General features: G+C 32.7%; 2 protein-coding genes and 1 long non-coding RNA gene across 3 annotated transcripts; 1 reads left to right on the top strand and 2 right to left on the bottom strand.

Moving 5' to 3' along the window:
- Positions 1 to 4,039: 4,039 nt before the first annotated feature.
- On the bottom strand, positions 4,040 to 7,653 carry LOC127258984 (uncharacterized). The gene is made up of 8 exons (XM_051286092.1): positions 6,887 to 7,653; positions 6,566 to 6,778; positions 6,279 to 6,479; positions 5,630 to 5,737; positions 5,347 to 5,484; positions 4,971 to 5,222; positions 4,533 to 4,853; positions 4,040 to 4,439 (listed from the first exon to the last, which is right to left on the bottom strand). Exons 1-8 carry the CDS (start codon positions 7,649 to 7,651, stop codon positions 4,272 to 4,274), a joined length of 2,166 nt encoding a protein of 721 aa, XP_051142049.1. The 5' UTR covers positions 7,652 to 7,653; the 3' UTR covers positions 4,040 to 4,271.
- Positions 7,654 to 8,087: 434 nt separating this feature from the next.
- LOC127258716 (uncharacterized) lies at positions 8,088 to 10,415 on the bottom strand. Its single transcript, XR_007840351.1, has 3 exons — positions 10,268 to 10,415; positions 8,887 to 9,220; positions 8,088 to 8,782 (listed from the first exon to the last, which is right to left on the bottom strand). It is a non-coding gene; the product is annotated as an uncharacterized LOC127258716 (long non-coding RNA).
- Positions 10,416 to 12,457: 2,042 nt separating this feature from the next.
- On the top strand, positions 12,458 to 16,815 carry LOC127259200 (phenylacetaldehyde synthase-like). Its single transcript, XM_051286383.1, has 13 exons — positions 12,458 to 12,612; positions 12,689 to 12,809; positions 12,996 to 13,068; positions 13,236 to 13,466; positions 14,039 to 14,202; positions 14,392 to 14,532; positions 14,878 to 14,937; positions 15,239 to 15,403; positions 15,493 to 15,549; positions 15,821 to 15,885; positions 15,989 to 16,112; positions 16,180 to 16,308; positions 16,394 to 16,815. Coding segments are annotated over exons 1-13 (1,464 nt in total). The 5' UTR covers positions 12,458 to 12,610; the 3' UTR covers positions 16,526 to 16,815.
- The last annotated feature ends 623 nt before the right edge of the window (positions 16,816 to 17,438 follow it).

The raw sequence follows: 17,438 nt of genomic DNA, 5'->3' as shown, positions 1-17,438 counted from the left end.
CCCCTAAATCAATAAATTAATATTTAATTCTTATTCTTTACTCAATACTTATTTACAATAAATCATTTTAATTTTATTACATTATCTTTTTATTTACTTTACTTTTAATTAAATTTTTGAAAATACTCCAAACTACCTATCACTCTTTTAATAAAATATTCATTTTTTTAATTCTCGTGCGACCAACGCTTATAAATATTACAAAAATACATAGGAGTGTTAGTAATATTACAATATAATTAGGCAATAGAAATATTAATTATCTCTACCGTCAACCACTAATAATATATTATATATATAATATACATATGCGCATATTTTATATATATATATATGCTTATATAATGGTATATAATTGTATATATTTATATATGATATAAATATTATAATAGTAATTAGTAATTACATATATTATAAGATATGTATATATGCTTGATACAGAGAGATAAATACTACGGAGAAAGAAAAAGAGTTAAAGAAAGTATGAAAATTAATTGATGAATTCTTCGCTTTTTATTTCATCGATTCATATATATATATGTATAGGTGCATATTTGCCACTAAAATAATTCAGCAGCATCCATGTATTTTCGACATATGTGCTACATAATATATATTTACATAAGCACAATATATATTCTATTAATTCATAAAAAAAAAAAATTCAACATAAAATACTATTCTCTCCATCAATTCACATGTACATTTGTATTTTAGATTATTTAATTTTAAAGTAATAATTTGTTTTTTTAATACTTATGTATTTCACTTATTTTTATGAACAACAAAATTATTTTTACATTAATTTTTTTTATCTACTATAATTAAAATATTATTATTTTTTAGCGTTAAAAAAATATATATTTTAAAATTTCAACGGATTATCTTTTATATTACTAAATTAGAAAAATTTCTGTTGGTATTGAATTTATCTTTTATATTACTAAAACCATATTAAAATGATTAGATTAGTTATGGGAATAATATGCACATTTTTTTGTTGCATTAGCAGCTGCCAGTCAATCCACTCATTTATTTTAAATTAATTTAAAATCACAATAAAATAATTAAATTAGTTATGTAAATAATATGCATATTTTTTTTATGACGTGAAAATCCGCAGTCGCTATCCAAAAGTGTGCACTGGGTAAACCCCGATCGAACCTAATATCCTGCAAACCAAGCCCGACGAAAAAATGACGCTAGACGAACCATTTTGATCGTTTCTATACAAGACCCTCATCCTAAGGGAGGGTAAAGACAAAGGGACCAACCACATAAAAAATCTCTATAAATACGGAGAAATTTTATTATTAATGTTAATTCTTCTATTTTCATTTTAATATATAATTAATTTATATTTATTTATTTAAAAAAATAGAAAATTATGGTATTTAAATAATAAGTATATAATTTATATTTTATTTGAAATATTTTTATAAATTATACTCATCCCCTTGTAAATTGTAAGATTATATATACTATTATTTCTTTCTAATTTCTTAATTATTTCGTTTTTTTATTTAATATTCCCTCCGTCCACAAAAAAAGTATACAATTACTTTTGGCGCAATATTTAAGAAATAATAGTATTTTAATTATAGTGGGTAGTTAAAAGTAGTGTAATGATATTTTTGCTCTTGTTTTTTGGTGTAAAAGTAATGATGTGATGTAAAGTAGAGATATTTGTGGAAAAAAGTAAGGTATTTAATGAAATGTTTACTTTGTAATTGGACGTCCCAAAATAAAAACATATATACTTTCTAATTGGACGGAGGGAGTATTAGATTTAATCTAATATAATTTTGCACGAGATTGTTCACCATTCTATAATTATTTTTTAAAAAAATATTATATTTTATAATAATTAACAATATTTTTTTATATAATATATAAAAAAATTATTTTAACCTAATATTCAAATTAATATAAGTAAACATAAATTCAAATTTACTTATAATATATAATCAAAATATATTTAATTGGAAACAAATGTCTATATTGAAATGATTGAAAATAATTTTATAATTTATATATATACATGTTAAAAGACAGATATCTTAAATCTTTGCAAGGAAATATCCTACAAAACATATATACATATATATACATACATATAGAAAATATACAACAATATGCAAAGTATACCAATTATCCTACAAAATAACAAAAAATACAATAGATAAATATACCACTTATTAATGCAAAGTAAGTAGGGGTAGGCAAAAAACCGATTCGAACTTTTGAAATATTTTGATTTAATTAAAATTTTAATTACTTTTTAATTTCAGTTTGAATTATTTGTAAATATTACAAATATTTTCGATTATCCGAAATTTTTGATTTGAATACGATTTACAATTTCAGATATTTTTTTTCGGTTCGGTTATCAAATATCTGCATATTTGCAAATACTCTGACCCATGCCCACCCCTAAAAGTAGGTACAGTTTGTACACCTATTTTTTTTTTTCATAAGTATTACAAAAAATACAATATATACATACTATTTCTTTAATAACTATAGCGGATTCTTTGTATCTAAAAAAAATAAATTTATCCAAAAACACAATAAACACACTCCAAATGTCCTACAAAATATTTTCCAAATTATTACCCTCAAATTGGTGCATGGTATCGTGCATGAAGATCCCAAAGGTTCAAATTGACAAGAGAGAGAGAAAACTATCAAAGAAGGCATCACAAATGAAATGAGTCTTTTTCAATGTATTTTTTAAGTTCATGAAGAACTAATTTGACTATAGCAAAAAGGAAACATAAAATATACCAAAACGGGGTAGCAAATCCCTAGAGCCATTTTAATTCACACATAGTCATACTTGACATATCTATCAAGCTATACGATGCTTCTTTGTTTTCCAAACAATTGGAAAAGTGTTAACAAGTGACTAGTGACTAAACGACTTATGAGTGGGCATCCAGCACAATCGGAATCATAATAGAAGACTAGCGACTAAACAACATATGAATGGGCACCCGTCATAATCGAAATCACAAGCACAGAAAGCAAAAATCACTATTAGAACCAAAAAGAAATGCACTGTACCTTGAGTATAGCACCATGTTCAAGGCAGTATTCCGGTGATCTTTCTATAGGTGCATGCATGAACCGGACAAGCACATGCACACCGTAGGGTTAGTTCTAGATGAGTAAGAGACAAATAAATCAATCTGCCAACTAGCCGCCGATATTTCTCCGAATTGTGCATTAGAGCAGTAAATGCGACTGTTGTCAAATGATGATGAACACTAGACAATTTGGCCCCCAACACACTTATTTCACTTATAATGCCGAGGGCGAGAAAACTTACCCTTTTATTTCGGGCAACCTCAACTCCAAAAAAATAGCAAAGAACGCCAAAATCCTTCGTGTGGATAGTCTTTAGGGGGTGTTTGTTTGAAGAATTTGAGGGAATTTACACTATTCATGCAAAAATTTTCCCCCAAAAATATCAAATCAAATACTTAATTTTTATTTTTTATATTATACTAAAAATCAATTTTACATTCAAAACATCGTATCAATGCATAGTTATATCACATCATACGACTATTCCAATTCAAATTTTTTACTATTCAAATCTCAATCCAAAATCTAAACCCTTAAACAAACACACCCAAATATGTCTGGATAGCTGGCCCATTGTTTCTCCCTATCACCATGTTGTCAACATAAACCAAAATAGATAGCTAAATAGAACCACGAATTAGAGTAAGTAAAGAATAATCCGAAGAAAACTGGCGAGAACCATATCTTTTCAAAACAATAGATAAATTAGAAAAGGTGTTTGACGTAGACCATAAAGAGATTTTTGTATACGACATACATTTACTGCCCTGCGAAGCCTCAAAACCCGAAGGCATTCACATATAATCCTCCCACGAAAACCGTTTCTTTAAGATTATCCAACAAATCCTTTACCTTGGCCACTTGTGTCATAGAATTATCTCAAATTCAATCTATAAAATCATTTCAAAAATTAAAAAACACTACTAAAATTATACAACTACATGAACTAAAACTAACAAAAGTAAGGGGAATGGGGAATATTATATAAACCAAGTGAAAACATCAAGAGATAAGCAATGCATACAAAATTAACAAGAAGAAAATGATGTGTAAAACTAATGTCCTGTGCATTTCTTGCCTCTTCCTATTCATAGTTCCTACGTCCTTAAGCAAAAAGAGATGTAATGTCATGCAAGGTGAAGTGTGGATGAGAAATAATACTCACAATCCCCGGTTACCTCTTATTTTTCGTCGTCCTCTGAGTCGGACTTGGCAAAGACCGGTTCGGGTTGTGTTGATGCATATGCGGGGGCGATGAATTTAGGATCTTTCGCGGCAGCATCCGCATGCTTGAGAATTGCCTCCCGGGGATCTTCGTCCATCCACGTTTCCTTGATCAAGCCACCTTGCTGAAGGTGGATTGATAAAAACCGTGTCAGTCAACAACGTGGTTGTCGAGTTGAGTTGGGAAATACGCGAGAGAGTTTAGGAGTGTTAGTTACCTTAAGGAGGTATTGTGTCAGCAAGCTACCCTTGGTGGTGCCGACTCTTCCACCGTGGCCTGGCCCTGATATGGGCAGCTCGGGTTTGTGAGACTTGAGCGGATCCTTGAGTATCTTCTCGCGCTGTCGTTTCCGGCTGGGTAGATCTCTAAATAGAGGCAGTGCGTGCGGGTTGTGGATAACGGGCTGTGCCTCAAAATCATCGATTGACTTCTTCCTTGGTGCACGGGCAACACATACAAGGGCTCCTCTCTCGCTGATTGTTGGATCGTAGAGTATGTGTGTCCCGCCTTCATGTCTGTCCCCGACAGTTGCGAATATCTGCCAAATTGCAGAACAATGTGAAATCAAGATTGGTCCAAAAGGCAGTTGATAAAGAAACAACCAGACCGCGCAAAAAAAGGTATATGCTAGCATATTTGCCGAGTTTTAGTTTACCTGATTTAGTCTTGGTTGCCAAGCGCACTGGACGACGCTAAATGTGGGAGATATTCCAACTCTCGAGACAAGTTCTAATTTGGCCCTGTCATAAAAACAAAGCAGACCTCCTGTTGTGCTTTCTTTCTCAACCGATGTTCCAGTTAAGATAAGTTGTTCATCGGGGCTGAATGCGATATTTGTCTGTGCATAATTATTTGGAAGATTGTTGAATGCACAAAGAGGCTTCTTTGCTTGACGTAAATCCCAGACCTAGTGCACAAAATTGGTAATGTCGCGTAAAACATCTAAACAAGGGTCAATTGCTACCACCCCTTTAAAAGGTAATAAATAAAATATTGAAAAAGATCGGTTGCAGAGAATATAGTGTAGACACCTTGAGCGAACCATCGAAGCTCCTCGACACCAATATTAGTCCATCACTCGAAAACTTTAGTCCTGTAATGTCATCCGTGTGACCGTTTCCAATATATGTGTCTGGTCTGCTTCCCCATCCAGCTTTTGTGTTCCATAACTGCAGGGAAATGTTATTGAAGTTAGTTGTGTTCTAAAAGCAAATGCAATAACTATGAGTGCGGTGGAATTATAACTATAAATTAATGTTCAAAAGGATCAACCATGACTGTTCTCAGAAAGTATGACATAAAATGTCGAAGTACCTGTATAGAGCCATCACCTATACCACCTGCAAACCGTTTTCCTTCACGATCCCAGGCACAAGTGGTGACAGGTACTCGTCCCGGTCTTGAAAGTTTGGGTTTAATAACCTATTAAGTGACCCAAAAAAAAGCATTGGATAACACAAATCAAAACTGGAAGTTTTCTCCAAGTTGCATAAAAAATAAAAATAAAAATTGGGAGCTTAATAGTAATTGGATACGACCTCGCCAAAGAGAGAAAATGAAAGGTAGTATCAATTCTCACACAGGGAGCAGATAAGTCCTAATTAATAGATTGGATCATAGTTCATTGCATTGCATGCGTATGAAAACATATTGTGCTTGTGCGAACGAAAACATAAATATGATAATTATTTGACTCGGTGCATGGAAAACCACTAATATACATGTTTCATCCTTCCCCACTTAAGAAATTGAATAATGGCGAACTTTTATTCCTTTCAAAAGCCTAGTGATGAACCATATATTGCCTTTGACATATCTTATAGTGTACATAGGGATTTTATTGCTTGTGAACTGCCAAGGTTTATGCACATATGCCAACTAATACCGATAATCCCCTAGTGACTCCAAGTGATGATCAACAGCTGTGTTATAAAACAACAACATGATAACATAAAACACTGACCTGCTTTTGACTCTTGAAATCATTTACATCCCATATTCGCAGCGAACCATCCTCAGACGACGTTAAGATTGTCTCTTTAGCCTTAGGGTGCCATTCTCCGCAAGTTAATCCAGATATGTGGCCTTTAGTATTCTTAAGGTCTCTAATATACATATCCCCCTTGACAAACTCACCCAGTGTAAGTCCATCACGATCGTAAATCTGCACCAAGGCAGCAAAAATATCAGCAAAATCTCAACATGTTTTTGCCTGAGACCACAAAAGGAACATAATAACAGCCTAATGACCTTAGCCTGAGCCGAGCCAGTTACACATAGAAACCGATCTGCAGTAGGACTCCAACTCAAGCCACGAATTTGATGACCTTCAAACGGTTCAAGCTGTCTAAAGGATTGAAGACGAGCATTCATCCCTTGGAAATCATACATTCGAACTGTATAGTCATAGCTTCCGGACAGCACACGAGAACCTGTTTGATCCACAGCAAGAGCTGAGACCACCTGCCAATCCGATTCCAAACATAAATTCTTTGTAATTGAGAACAGAATTTCATTCCAAATGCTAAACCCTAAGCAAGATTACAGATAAATCAGCTGTTAGATACTTACCTTGGTATGCCCCTTCAAGACAATCTCGTTACTCAACGGAATTCGATATCCAGAACCCTCGCCTTCGTCATCCATATCTTCCTCAGAATCAGTTTCTACCTGGCCTGGAGCTGGTCGAGGCGGTCCAATCATCGGTTCGTCGTCAATATCGCCGAGAGGAGGAGGTCTAGGCGGTCCAATCATTGGTTCATCATCAGCTTCGCCAGGAGGAGGTCTAGGCGGTCCAACCATGGGATCAGCATCCTCAGGATCGCCGCCGGCAGCTGGCCTCGGCGGCCCAAGCATTTTCTCATCCTCTTCATCCGCTACTTCACTTCCGGGAGGCGGCCTCGAAGGTCCAATCAATTTACCCTCTTTCGAACCCTTATTCGAATTTCTAGGGTTAGCGTTTTTGAAAGATTCAAGCCACTCCTTAGAGGAGCCAGATAGAGAAGGAAGCGCATTGGTACTCTCCCCAGAGCTCGATGTGAAACGATTTTCAGAACCTCCACTAGAGCTCCCGGCAGCAGCCTCACTCCGACGAGTTGCCTTGTGAATAACTTCGAGAGGGGTTTGAGACTTGGATTGCTTACCGAATGTCAAAGGGAACTGCGCTCTGACCCCATCGTATATCTCCGCCTCATCCTCCATTACGCCTGCGCAGAATTCGCCGGCGACAATTCCCTCCGGTCGATCCAACGGATGAGTATTTATATATAGAGATATAGAAAGAGAGAAGGATTCGAAGGCCGCCGCTTTATGCGTTTGGTTCAAGAGAATGAACATAAAATAAAAGTATTTTTGAAAAAAAAAACTTATTGGTCTAAATTTATCAATTTTAATTTTATAATTAAAAAATTATCAGAAAAACTGACCGTTTAATGTAGCACCGAAACACACATGTGTTTAGTCCAAATCAGCTTCCATGCCACATTCCATTACATTTGAATCATCGTTGTCCATTCGGATTGCCAAAATTAATGAAAATATTTTTTTTTAATAATACTAATTTTGATTAAATTTTTTAAATAAAAAACAAAAATAATACTCCATTTGTTTCAGTGAAAAGATTATCATTTTTTAATTTTTCTATCCCAAAACAAAATTATTATTTATACTAGGAAACGACAATCTTGCACTGTGATTTCGCTCTTGAATAAGATTATCAGCGTATTTAGATAGCACCAAAGAAAAAGTTTTAATAGAACTAAGAAAAAACTTAAATTTTGAACTATTCATTAAAAAAAAAAAAAACTACAAATTTACATTTTATCAAACTCTATAAATATAAATAATAGGAAAAAAGATAAACACCAGACTTTCGGACATCAAGTGGACACTCAATAATTGCACGAAGTTGATTCGGATTGTTCATGAGAAAACAATAAGTTCGAACCAAGTATTCCTCAACAACTCCGCATCCCTTTATCAAATTCCAAATTTGTTCTCCAGAAAGTGCATTACTATTCACTTTCTTCTCCATAACATTGGCAATCTTTTCCATTATAGTGTTACTTTGTTGTATTGCTTTTGCCACTTCTTTCAATCCTTCTCCGATTTCCTTAATTTCATTGCCTTTCCCTTTGAACTTTTTTTGCTTTTCGCTCTTGCTTCCACTAGTTGCTTCGCGTAACGGATTTTGTCAATTGCTTTCGTGAGCTGATAAATTACACAAATCATCCGTAGAGAAGTCATCGAAAGTATGACTATCATCCAAAGTCGCCTCATTTTGAGCAAATAAATTATTCAAGTCTTCGACGCTAACAAAGCCTTTTGCACTAGTTGACTGTTGGTGTTTTCTTATATTTGATGGAGTTTCAGCACCTTCTGCAATTGTTCGGTCATTACCATAAATTATCACCATTTTCTCATAGTGTGGGAAAATCTATTCCTCCAATATGCAGCTTTAGGTTTTGACTATAAAAAGATAAAATAGAATAGAATAAAAATAAGTCACACAATCGTTAAACATATTTAACTGAACTTATTGGTAGTGAAAACGGTAAATATTTAAAACAAACCTCTATTAAAGCATCCCAAACTCCCGGTTTGGCATTCCACGATTGAGTAGAAGGATTCCAAGTAAATCCGTTCGTACCACTTTGAAATATATCGTGAGCATCCGAGAAGTTCTTCTTCAACATTTTCTAACGACTTTTTATCTTCTCTTTGTCAGTGTTAAGATCAAATATAGCACTTAACTTTGCAACAATATTTTGATATGCCGTAGAAGTAAATGAACCATTGACTTTATTTCCTTTGTTGAACTCACGTAGGAATGCATCAACAAGAGCATCATCCATAGGTCGCGTCCAGTTAAAATTAATTGATGGTTGCTTTTTCGGAGACATGATGCTATTTGAAAAAGTATACCATGGCAAAAAACAAGTCAAATAATTAACTAAGATAAAATACAAGCAAATCATTACTGAAAGAATTCAATGTCACTAGTACAATTAAAACAAAAAGACAGTTAAGCAAAAGACAAAAGAACAATTAAATCAACACGTTGCGGATCCAGTGCTGACCCAATCAAATCAGCATATCACATAAAATTAATAAACATATATTGTATACAATCATATCATATGTTATGTTATAGCTCAGCATATGATATCTTATAACATAACATTTATTGTATTATACAAAAATATATATTGCATACTTTTATGTGATATGTTGACTCGATTGGGTCAGCACCTAATCCACGCCCAGAAAAACAAATGCAAAATTACATGCTATTTATTCTACACGATCATTTTCATAATCTAGCCACATTTGATTAGCTATAACATCTATTAGAAGCCAACTGAGTTACCTCAGCAATTCATTTTATGGAGTATGATCATTGCCATTAAACAAATTTTGATTATCAAATTTGGCATCTACTTAGTTATAAGATCTTCAATGGAATCTATGTTCTTTAAGTAGATATAATAATGCAAGATGCAACTATGATTTATTTTTGTGCTTCGATTCCAAGTTATGAATTGGACAGGATTCAAATTTCTTTCTTAAAATATTAATGCTAATTTCACTATTACAAATTCTACAGATAATTTAGGTACTTTACAGCTCCGAACTCAAATCATACATCTTATAAGCTTTATTTACAAGTAAAAAACGAAAGATTATACTATATAATTATTTTTACAAATACGGTTCATAAAAAAAAAATAAATGTCAAAGATTAAATTTCCATCATCGTAATGGAGTTAATAGATTTATATAGTCAAAATTTTGAAGTAGCTAGCCTAATAGTAATCAAAGAACATAATGATGAAATCAAATAAGGCACTGAAGTGTCGAATAGCGCGAATAAAAGAGAGAAAGAGAATATCGCGTATGATTTATAAACGAGTGAGAGGAACACCCAGCGGCGGCGGAAGAAAGACTGCCTACCGAATGAGAATGACCAACTCTGTTGAGGAACACGCAGCGGCGGCGGAAGAAAACTCTGCAGGCGGTGAATCCAGGAGAAAGAGAAGGAGAGGACGACGCTGCAGCGGGGGAGGGGACGAACGACACTGGGAAGGAGAGGCGATGTTTGAGTGTTGAAACTTGATATTTGATTGCTAGGGTTTATTTATATAAAATTTACTTTTTTTCGTCCCTATTTATTTATTTTTTTGTTTTTTTAAATATTGATACACTCTATATCCCATTGGAATTTTAATAATAATGAATTATAATTTTATTTTATAATATATTTTTTTTTTATAAAAAGTATCGTTACTCATTTTAAAATAAAAATCAATATATATATAATTAAAATAAAATTATAATATGTATTTAAATATTATATTTTAATATAAAATATGTATATATATTATTTTTAAAGAATAAAATTTTAAATAATATAAATATATAAAACAATTATTTATTTATTTATAATTAAGATAAATTAATTTTACAAAAATATAGAATTTTAAAGACTTGTTTTTCTTTGGCGATTTTGGGAAAGGGTCTGTTTTTCACTTGATCGAGAGACAGTTGCAAGGACCTAATGGTTTGATTTTATTTTTTTTTATTTATAAATTTCAAATTAAAATTTTATAATATTATAATTTAATAAAATTATAATATATATGTCATTTTATAACAAATAAATTTTTTTATAATATAAATAAAAATTTATAAATATATATGCATATATAAAATAAATTTATAATCAAATTATACAAACTAATACATATTTATATTATTATATACATTAGCATCAAATCAATAAACATCAAAACTCTCTACACCCAACTCAAATTCAAACACAAAAGAAACACATAAATTCAAACTCACTCCAAAATTCAAATAAAAACCAAACTCAAACCCAAAATATAAATGAAGATATTTGTTTAGTGAAGACAGATAGAAATAAAATGGTTTTGAGTGAATTATATTTTAAAGTTAATTAAATTGTTAAATATGTTATAATTTAATAAATTTTACAAATAAAAAAATAAAAAATATGCCAATTAAAATTAACAAACAAAAAAAGAAATAAAGATAATTGAGGAAGGGAGTATTTTATTTATAGTAAAAAGAATACACTTTGTACAAATGTTACTCTATTAATATTTTTCAATGAAACGATCTTCTATAAGTATTATTAAAAAATTACAAATATACAAGTATATTAATATAAAGTATATCAACTATTCAAACACAAAATATTATTTTTTTATATTATTAACACACAGTCTTTGTATCACACATAAAAAAATTAATTTAGCTAAACAAACAGCTCTAACAGCATATGTGATTATCCGGAACTTGACCCTTCCGACGCTTAGATCACGCTCGCGTTGAGGTCCAGACTAGCCGTCCTCTGCACAATACGTTCGAAATATACTATTCAATATGAGAGAATAATGCGAAACTCATATCAATACCAAAACATATGCTATCAATCAACCGTATAGGACATGACTCACACACATGAGACATGAGACGGATTATGACCGAAAACTTGAGGATGCAACCCTACTTAAGTGCACCAGACATTGATTCTTGCACCTTCAATATACTTACAAAATACAAAAAAAAAAAAAAAAAAAAAAAAAACACAATAAAACTGAGATAGTATTAATTATATAATTATATTATGTATGTTTATTTATATATATTTTTTTAAAAAAATAGAGAAGGGTAATAAAAACCCCTATTGAATCTAACTACCGTATTAATATAGAATAGAGGTTAGAATACGGCTGTATTAATATCGTGAACAATGAACAAGTGTTCAAAATACTGTTCGGTGGTTTGATTTGAGATTTGAATAATATATAATAAAATATAAATAAATATTAATTCACTGTTTTGAATATAAATTATTTTTTTAAATATAATAAAAAAAGTAAAAAATATTTGTATAATACGATGTTTTTTAATAAACGAATACACCTGCAGTGTTCATCATAGTATAACCTTGTTTATAGAACATGACAATAAACACAGCCGTGGATTATAGTGTTCAAAGACAACACGGCGTGTTCAATATTGAACCAGATCAAAATTGGAAAAAAAAAAAAAAAAAATTAAATGGGAATGGACCAAAAACTTTTGCTCAAATCAATGACATTTATTATGTAACAGTACTGAAAACGAATGCTAGATACGGAACAGTAAGGTTGATTCCTTCGCCGGCTACAGATATTTTTCTCGTTCAATCTGCTCACTCTCACTCGATCCTTAATCGTTCTTCACGATATTCTCACGGCGGCTCATCCTCCGGCGTTGTTTTTCAGAATGTAAGTTGTTTCCATTCTCTTTGAGTAAATTCTGATTGTGTTTGTTATTGTGGTGAGTATGACGAATGCTCGACAGGGAGGGGGATTTGAAGCCGATGGACGCTGAGCAATTGAGGGAGTGTGCGCACAAGATGGTGGATTTCATTGCGGATTATTACAAGAGCATTGAGAGCTTCCCTGTTCTTAGCCAAGTTCAGGTGTCTATTCCTTTTTCTTAAAACTGGTTTCATGGCGTCCGAACTTCACTGGATTGGTGTGACTTCTGAGATTTTGAGATTGAGTTGCTTCTTTTATAGTTAATTTTTGTTAGTGTGTTGAAATTTTGTTTAGCTTTTGATTCCTCCATTAACGATGTGATAACGTCGATCTCTTGATGTATGTAGCCTGGATATCTGCGAGAACTTCTGCCCTCTACTGCTCCTGTACTACCTGTACCATTGCAAGATGTGTTGGATGGTAAATAATTCTCTGATTTGATTGACTCGCTTTTCAGTTACTGTTGAGATTCATATTTCTGTTTTTGTGCAGATCTTTTAAGAATAATCAATCAGAATGAACATATGAGTTATGTAAATAAGATTCATTTACAGAAGTTGTATTCTCCTGTATCATTTTCTCTTCAGATGTTCAGACAAAAATATTACCAGGAGTAACACATTGGCAGAGCCCTGAATACTTTGCGTATTTCCCTTCAAATAGTAGTGTTGCAGGATTTCTGGGGGAAATGCTTAGTGCTGGTATTAACATGGTGGGGTTTAGTTGGATAACTTCTCCAGCTGCAACGGAACTTGAAATGATAGTTCTGGATTGGCTTGCTAAGGCACTCAAGCTTCCTGATGAATTCCTTTCGACAGGTACTGCAGTTGTTTTCATTTGCCTCAAGCATAAAGTGAATAACTGTTTTTTAAATTGTGTTGTAGATCTCCATCTACTTTTGTATCTGATTGCATCTACCTTGCACCAGAAATATCACACACACACACACACACACACACATTATTTTGTCGGAAATGGACTAAAATGAAACATCCATTCTGCTTTGCTTGCCTGTGATGAGTTTAGCAGTGTCATACTGTTATCCCTGTCCAAGCATTATTTATCTTATGCCACTATGGAATTAGACAGAGATAAGTTCGTCTGAAACCCTTTCCAGCCAAAGCAAAATAGTCAATGCTTAGACCTTTGAATGATCTATTAAATTTCATGGACAAATTTGTGATGGTTGAATGTGTTAGTCTTCATGTTTTCTACATCATAGAATTCTAATTTCTTACTGGCACTGTCTATATTTTTGTATTAAAAGTCTCTTCAGAAATTCAATTTAAGACTTAACTTTTTTGATTGGCCAAGAGATATCTGCTTGCTCCTCCTGTTCACCAAGTTGTTGATCTTATCTTAAATGCAACATCTTTTTTTTGTCTTTCAGGACAGGGTGGTGGAGTAATACAGGGAACTGCTAGTGAAGCAGTGCTAGTTGTTCTTTTGGCTGCTCGAGATAAAATCCTGAGGAGGGATGGGAAAGATGCCCTTGGAAAACTTGTGGTGTATAGTTCTGATCAAACACATGCTGCTCTACAGAAAGCATGCCAGGTGTTTTTGTATCCTGAATACAATCCACAATTTCATTTTGCAGTTTCTTGAAATTCGATTGCTCATCCATGTAATGAGATGTATATGTACATGCTAGAGATGCATTTCTGAATCACTTGATGCATTGCAGGATTTATTTGATCAGTTGTTAGTATTCATTATCCATTTTATTTTGCTCATTCTTGGCAGATAGCAGGAATTTACCCTGAAAATTGGCGAGTGCTAAAAACAGATATTTCCACCAATTATGCACTTTCTCCTGAATCACTCAAAGAAGCAATCTCACAAGACGCAGCTTCTGGTCTAATCCCCTTCTTCTTGTGTGCTACTGTAAGCAAATAATGACAAATTAAAAGTAGAGCTTCCTCCATCAATTTACCTGTTATCTTTGTTCTTCCTTCATGTAATTTCACCAATTTAATTTAGTCTTGGTTTTTCGGTTCCCGAGGACTTTAGAATCACTACTTTTACGTATGAAATATATTTGTACATTGATTGACCTTTGAATCACCAGAACTTACAGATTTTGGCTGTGGTTAACTGACCTAACTTGCAAGACTAGTTGCTATTGTTAGAATTGATCTGTTACTTGCTGCAAAAATTATTTTGGTTGCTTTGCATTTTGCTTAGATAATTGTACTCAGTCAATCCAACAGTATGTCGACTTGTATGTAGGTTGGTACTACCTCTTCAACAGCTGTGGATCCTCTACCTGCACTTGGCAAGATTGCAAATGTGAGCTTTTTTACAATTGCATTATCGATTTTATATATTTATTTTTATTTTCTTCTTCTTCCAGTGTGATTTACACTCTTGATGCTGTAAGAAAACACCAGCTGTAGTAGGTTTCTCTAGAGCCCTCTTATAATTTTTGTTTTGTGGTGTGGTGTGGTGTAGCAGTTTTAGAAGTAATGCAAGCAATTTTGTACTCTCTCGACTCTTTGCCTTTAACCTCAATTAATCTGTTGGATTTAATTTTCTTATGAATAAATCAAAACAAGTACTCCATTTCTGATCCATTCATGAAAATATTTAGAATCATGGACTGTGGTTTCATGTGGATGCTGCTTATGCTGGAAGTGCCTGTATATGTCCTGAGTTTCGGCCCTACCTCGACGGAATAGAAGAAGCCAGTTCATTTAACATGAATGCTCACAAATGGTTTTTGACAAACTTCGACTGCTCAGCTCTTTGGGTGAAGGTATCCTCTCAAGTTTACTCCTCTTACTCCAATCATCCCAACCTTCTGAGGATTACTCTGTTACAGTTTTTCACTTTCATCCTTTACAGGATAGAAGCGCACTTATCCAATCACTGTCGACGAATCCTGAGTACCTCAAAAACAAAGTATGTTTTCCTTCACATTTTTTAGCAGAAGATTGATATCTTTGCCAAACCCATCCTTAATTTATATGAAATTTTTTTCAAGTATACACTCTTTGCTGGTGCTGTGCAAAGGTGACATTTTTGAAATCTTGGTTATCAAATGTTCGATAGGATGACCTGCTATGTACACGATAGAGTATATTTCCTTGTTTACTATGTGTGACCATTTCATCTGCACTTTGAACTCTTATGATTTCTTGTTATATATATATATATATATATCTTTCTTCAGGCTTCCCAAGGTAACATGGTTGTTGATTACAAAGACTGGCAAATCCCCTTAGGACGAAGGTTCAGGTACCTGAATTATTAAAGGGAGATTAAAGAAGATTCATTCATGCAGAAAAGACTTGTGTTGTTTGAAAACATGTTAATCTAACAATGGCCTATTCTTTTGCAGATCTCTGAAATTGTGGATGGTGTTGAGACTCTATGGACTGGAAAAACTGCAGGCTTACATTAGAAACCACGTCGATTTGGCCAAGAAGTTCGAAGAACTGGTGAAACAGGATCCCCGGTTCAAGGTAAACCTTCGACACACACAATCTTCAGCTACAAAAAACAATCAATTCAGTTTCCAAAACACTGCAGGTTGTTGCCCCTCGTACATTCGCTCTAGTCTGTTTTCGCCTGGCGCCCAACGGTGTTTCCGCCGACAGCTTGAACCGCGAGCTGCTTGATTCCGTGAACTCAACTGGAGAAGCCTTCATCTCCCACACAGTATACACTAATACATAAGCTCCCTTACACTTTTCAACACTTGTTTCTATAAGCATTGTCCTAACATGGTCATGAGCACGTCCAGGTTCTTTCCGGCGAGTTCGTCCTGCGGTTCGCCGTCGGGGCTCCGTTGACGGAAGAGAGGCACGTGGTTGCAGCCTGGAAGTTGCTGCAAGAAAAGGCTTCTGAACTGCTGCTGAGGAAATCAATGCAATGAAGAATGGTAAGGTTTGTTGTTTTGCTTCCATAGATTGATTGTTTGATTATATGATTTCTAAGGGGAGTGAGTGTCTGTTCATATATTTATACTATTTGGCATGTTGTTATTAATGGGCCGTGGGCCTAAGAAATTTGGCGTTGGATTTTATTGGGCCTTGGGCCTGACAAATAAAGTGGCCCACCGAACGGTTAGGACAGGTTTCGTGAGTTAGTCATAGTGATAGTGAAAGCTACAAAGATAGCTAAGGTAAAATTACTTATATGATCAATTATACTCCCTTCCTTCCATGTGAATTTCTTTTTCATTTAGGATGCATTCTTTAAGGTAATTTGGTTTAATTAAATGATAATAAGTTATGATATTATTTATTATATTCTATAGGAGTAGTATTATTAATAATTTTAAAACAAAATTAATATATATAATTAAAATAAATTTTAAATATGTATTTAAATATTATATCTCAATAAAACATATGCAATATATATAATATTATTAGTAATTTTAAAATAAAATTAATATATAATTAAAATAAATTTTAAATATGTATTTAAATATTTTAAATATTATATCTCAATAAAATATATGCCTTATATATATTATTTTTATAGGAAATAAAATATTAAATAATATAAATAAATAAATTTATTAATTTATTTATAATTAAGATAAATTAATTTTATAAAATAGTAGAGTTTTAATATATATATTAATTATTTATTTATTAAAAAAATAAAAGTATTTTGAATGGATTTTATATAAAAAAAATTAATTAAAATTAAATTGATTTATATTTATTAATATATATTTAAAATAAATAAAATTTTTTTTTTTAAAAAAAAGGAGGAGGAGAGAGTAAATGATAATTATAAAAGCAGATAAACCCCACCAATAACTAAGATTGCTCCGG

This window comes from Andrographis paniculata, unplaced genomic scaffold, assembly GCF_009805555.1.
Source record: "Andrographis paniculata isolate CXL003 unplaced genomic scaffold, ASM980555v1 Contig5END, whole genome shotgun sequence".
Classification (NCBI taxonomy): domain Eukaryota; kingdom Viridiplantae; phylum Streptophyta; class Magnoliopsida; order Lamiales; family Acanthaceae; genus Andrographis; species Andrographis paniculata.
Note: the sequence above shows the minus strand (reverse complement) of the source record. Positions and strands in the feature narration are given on the sequence as shown.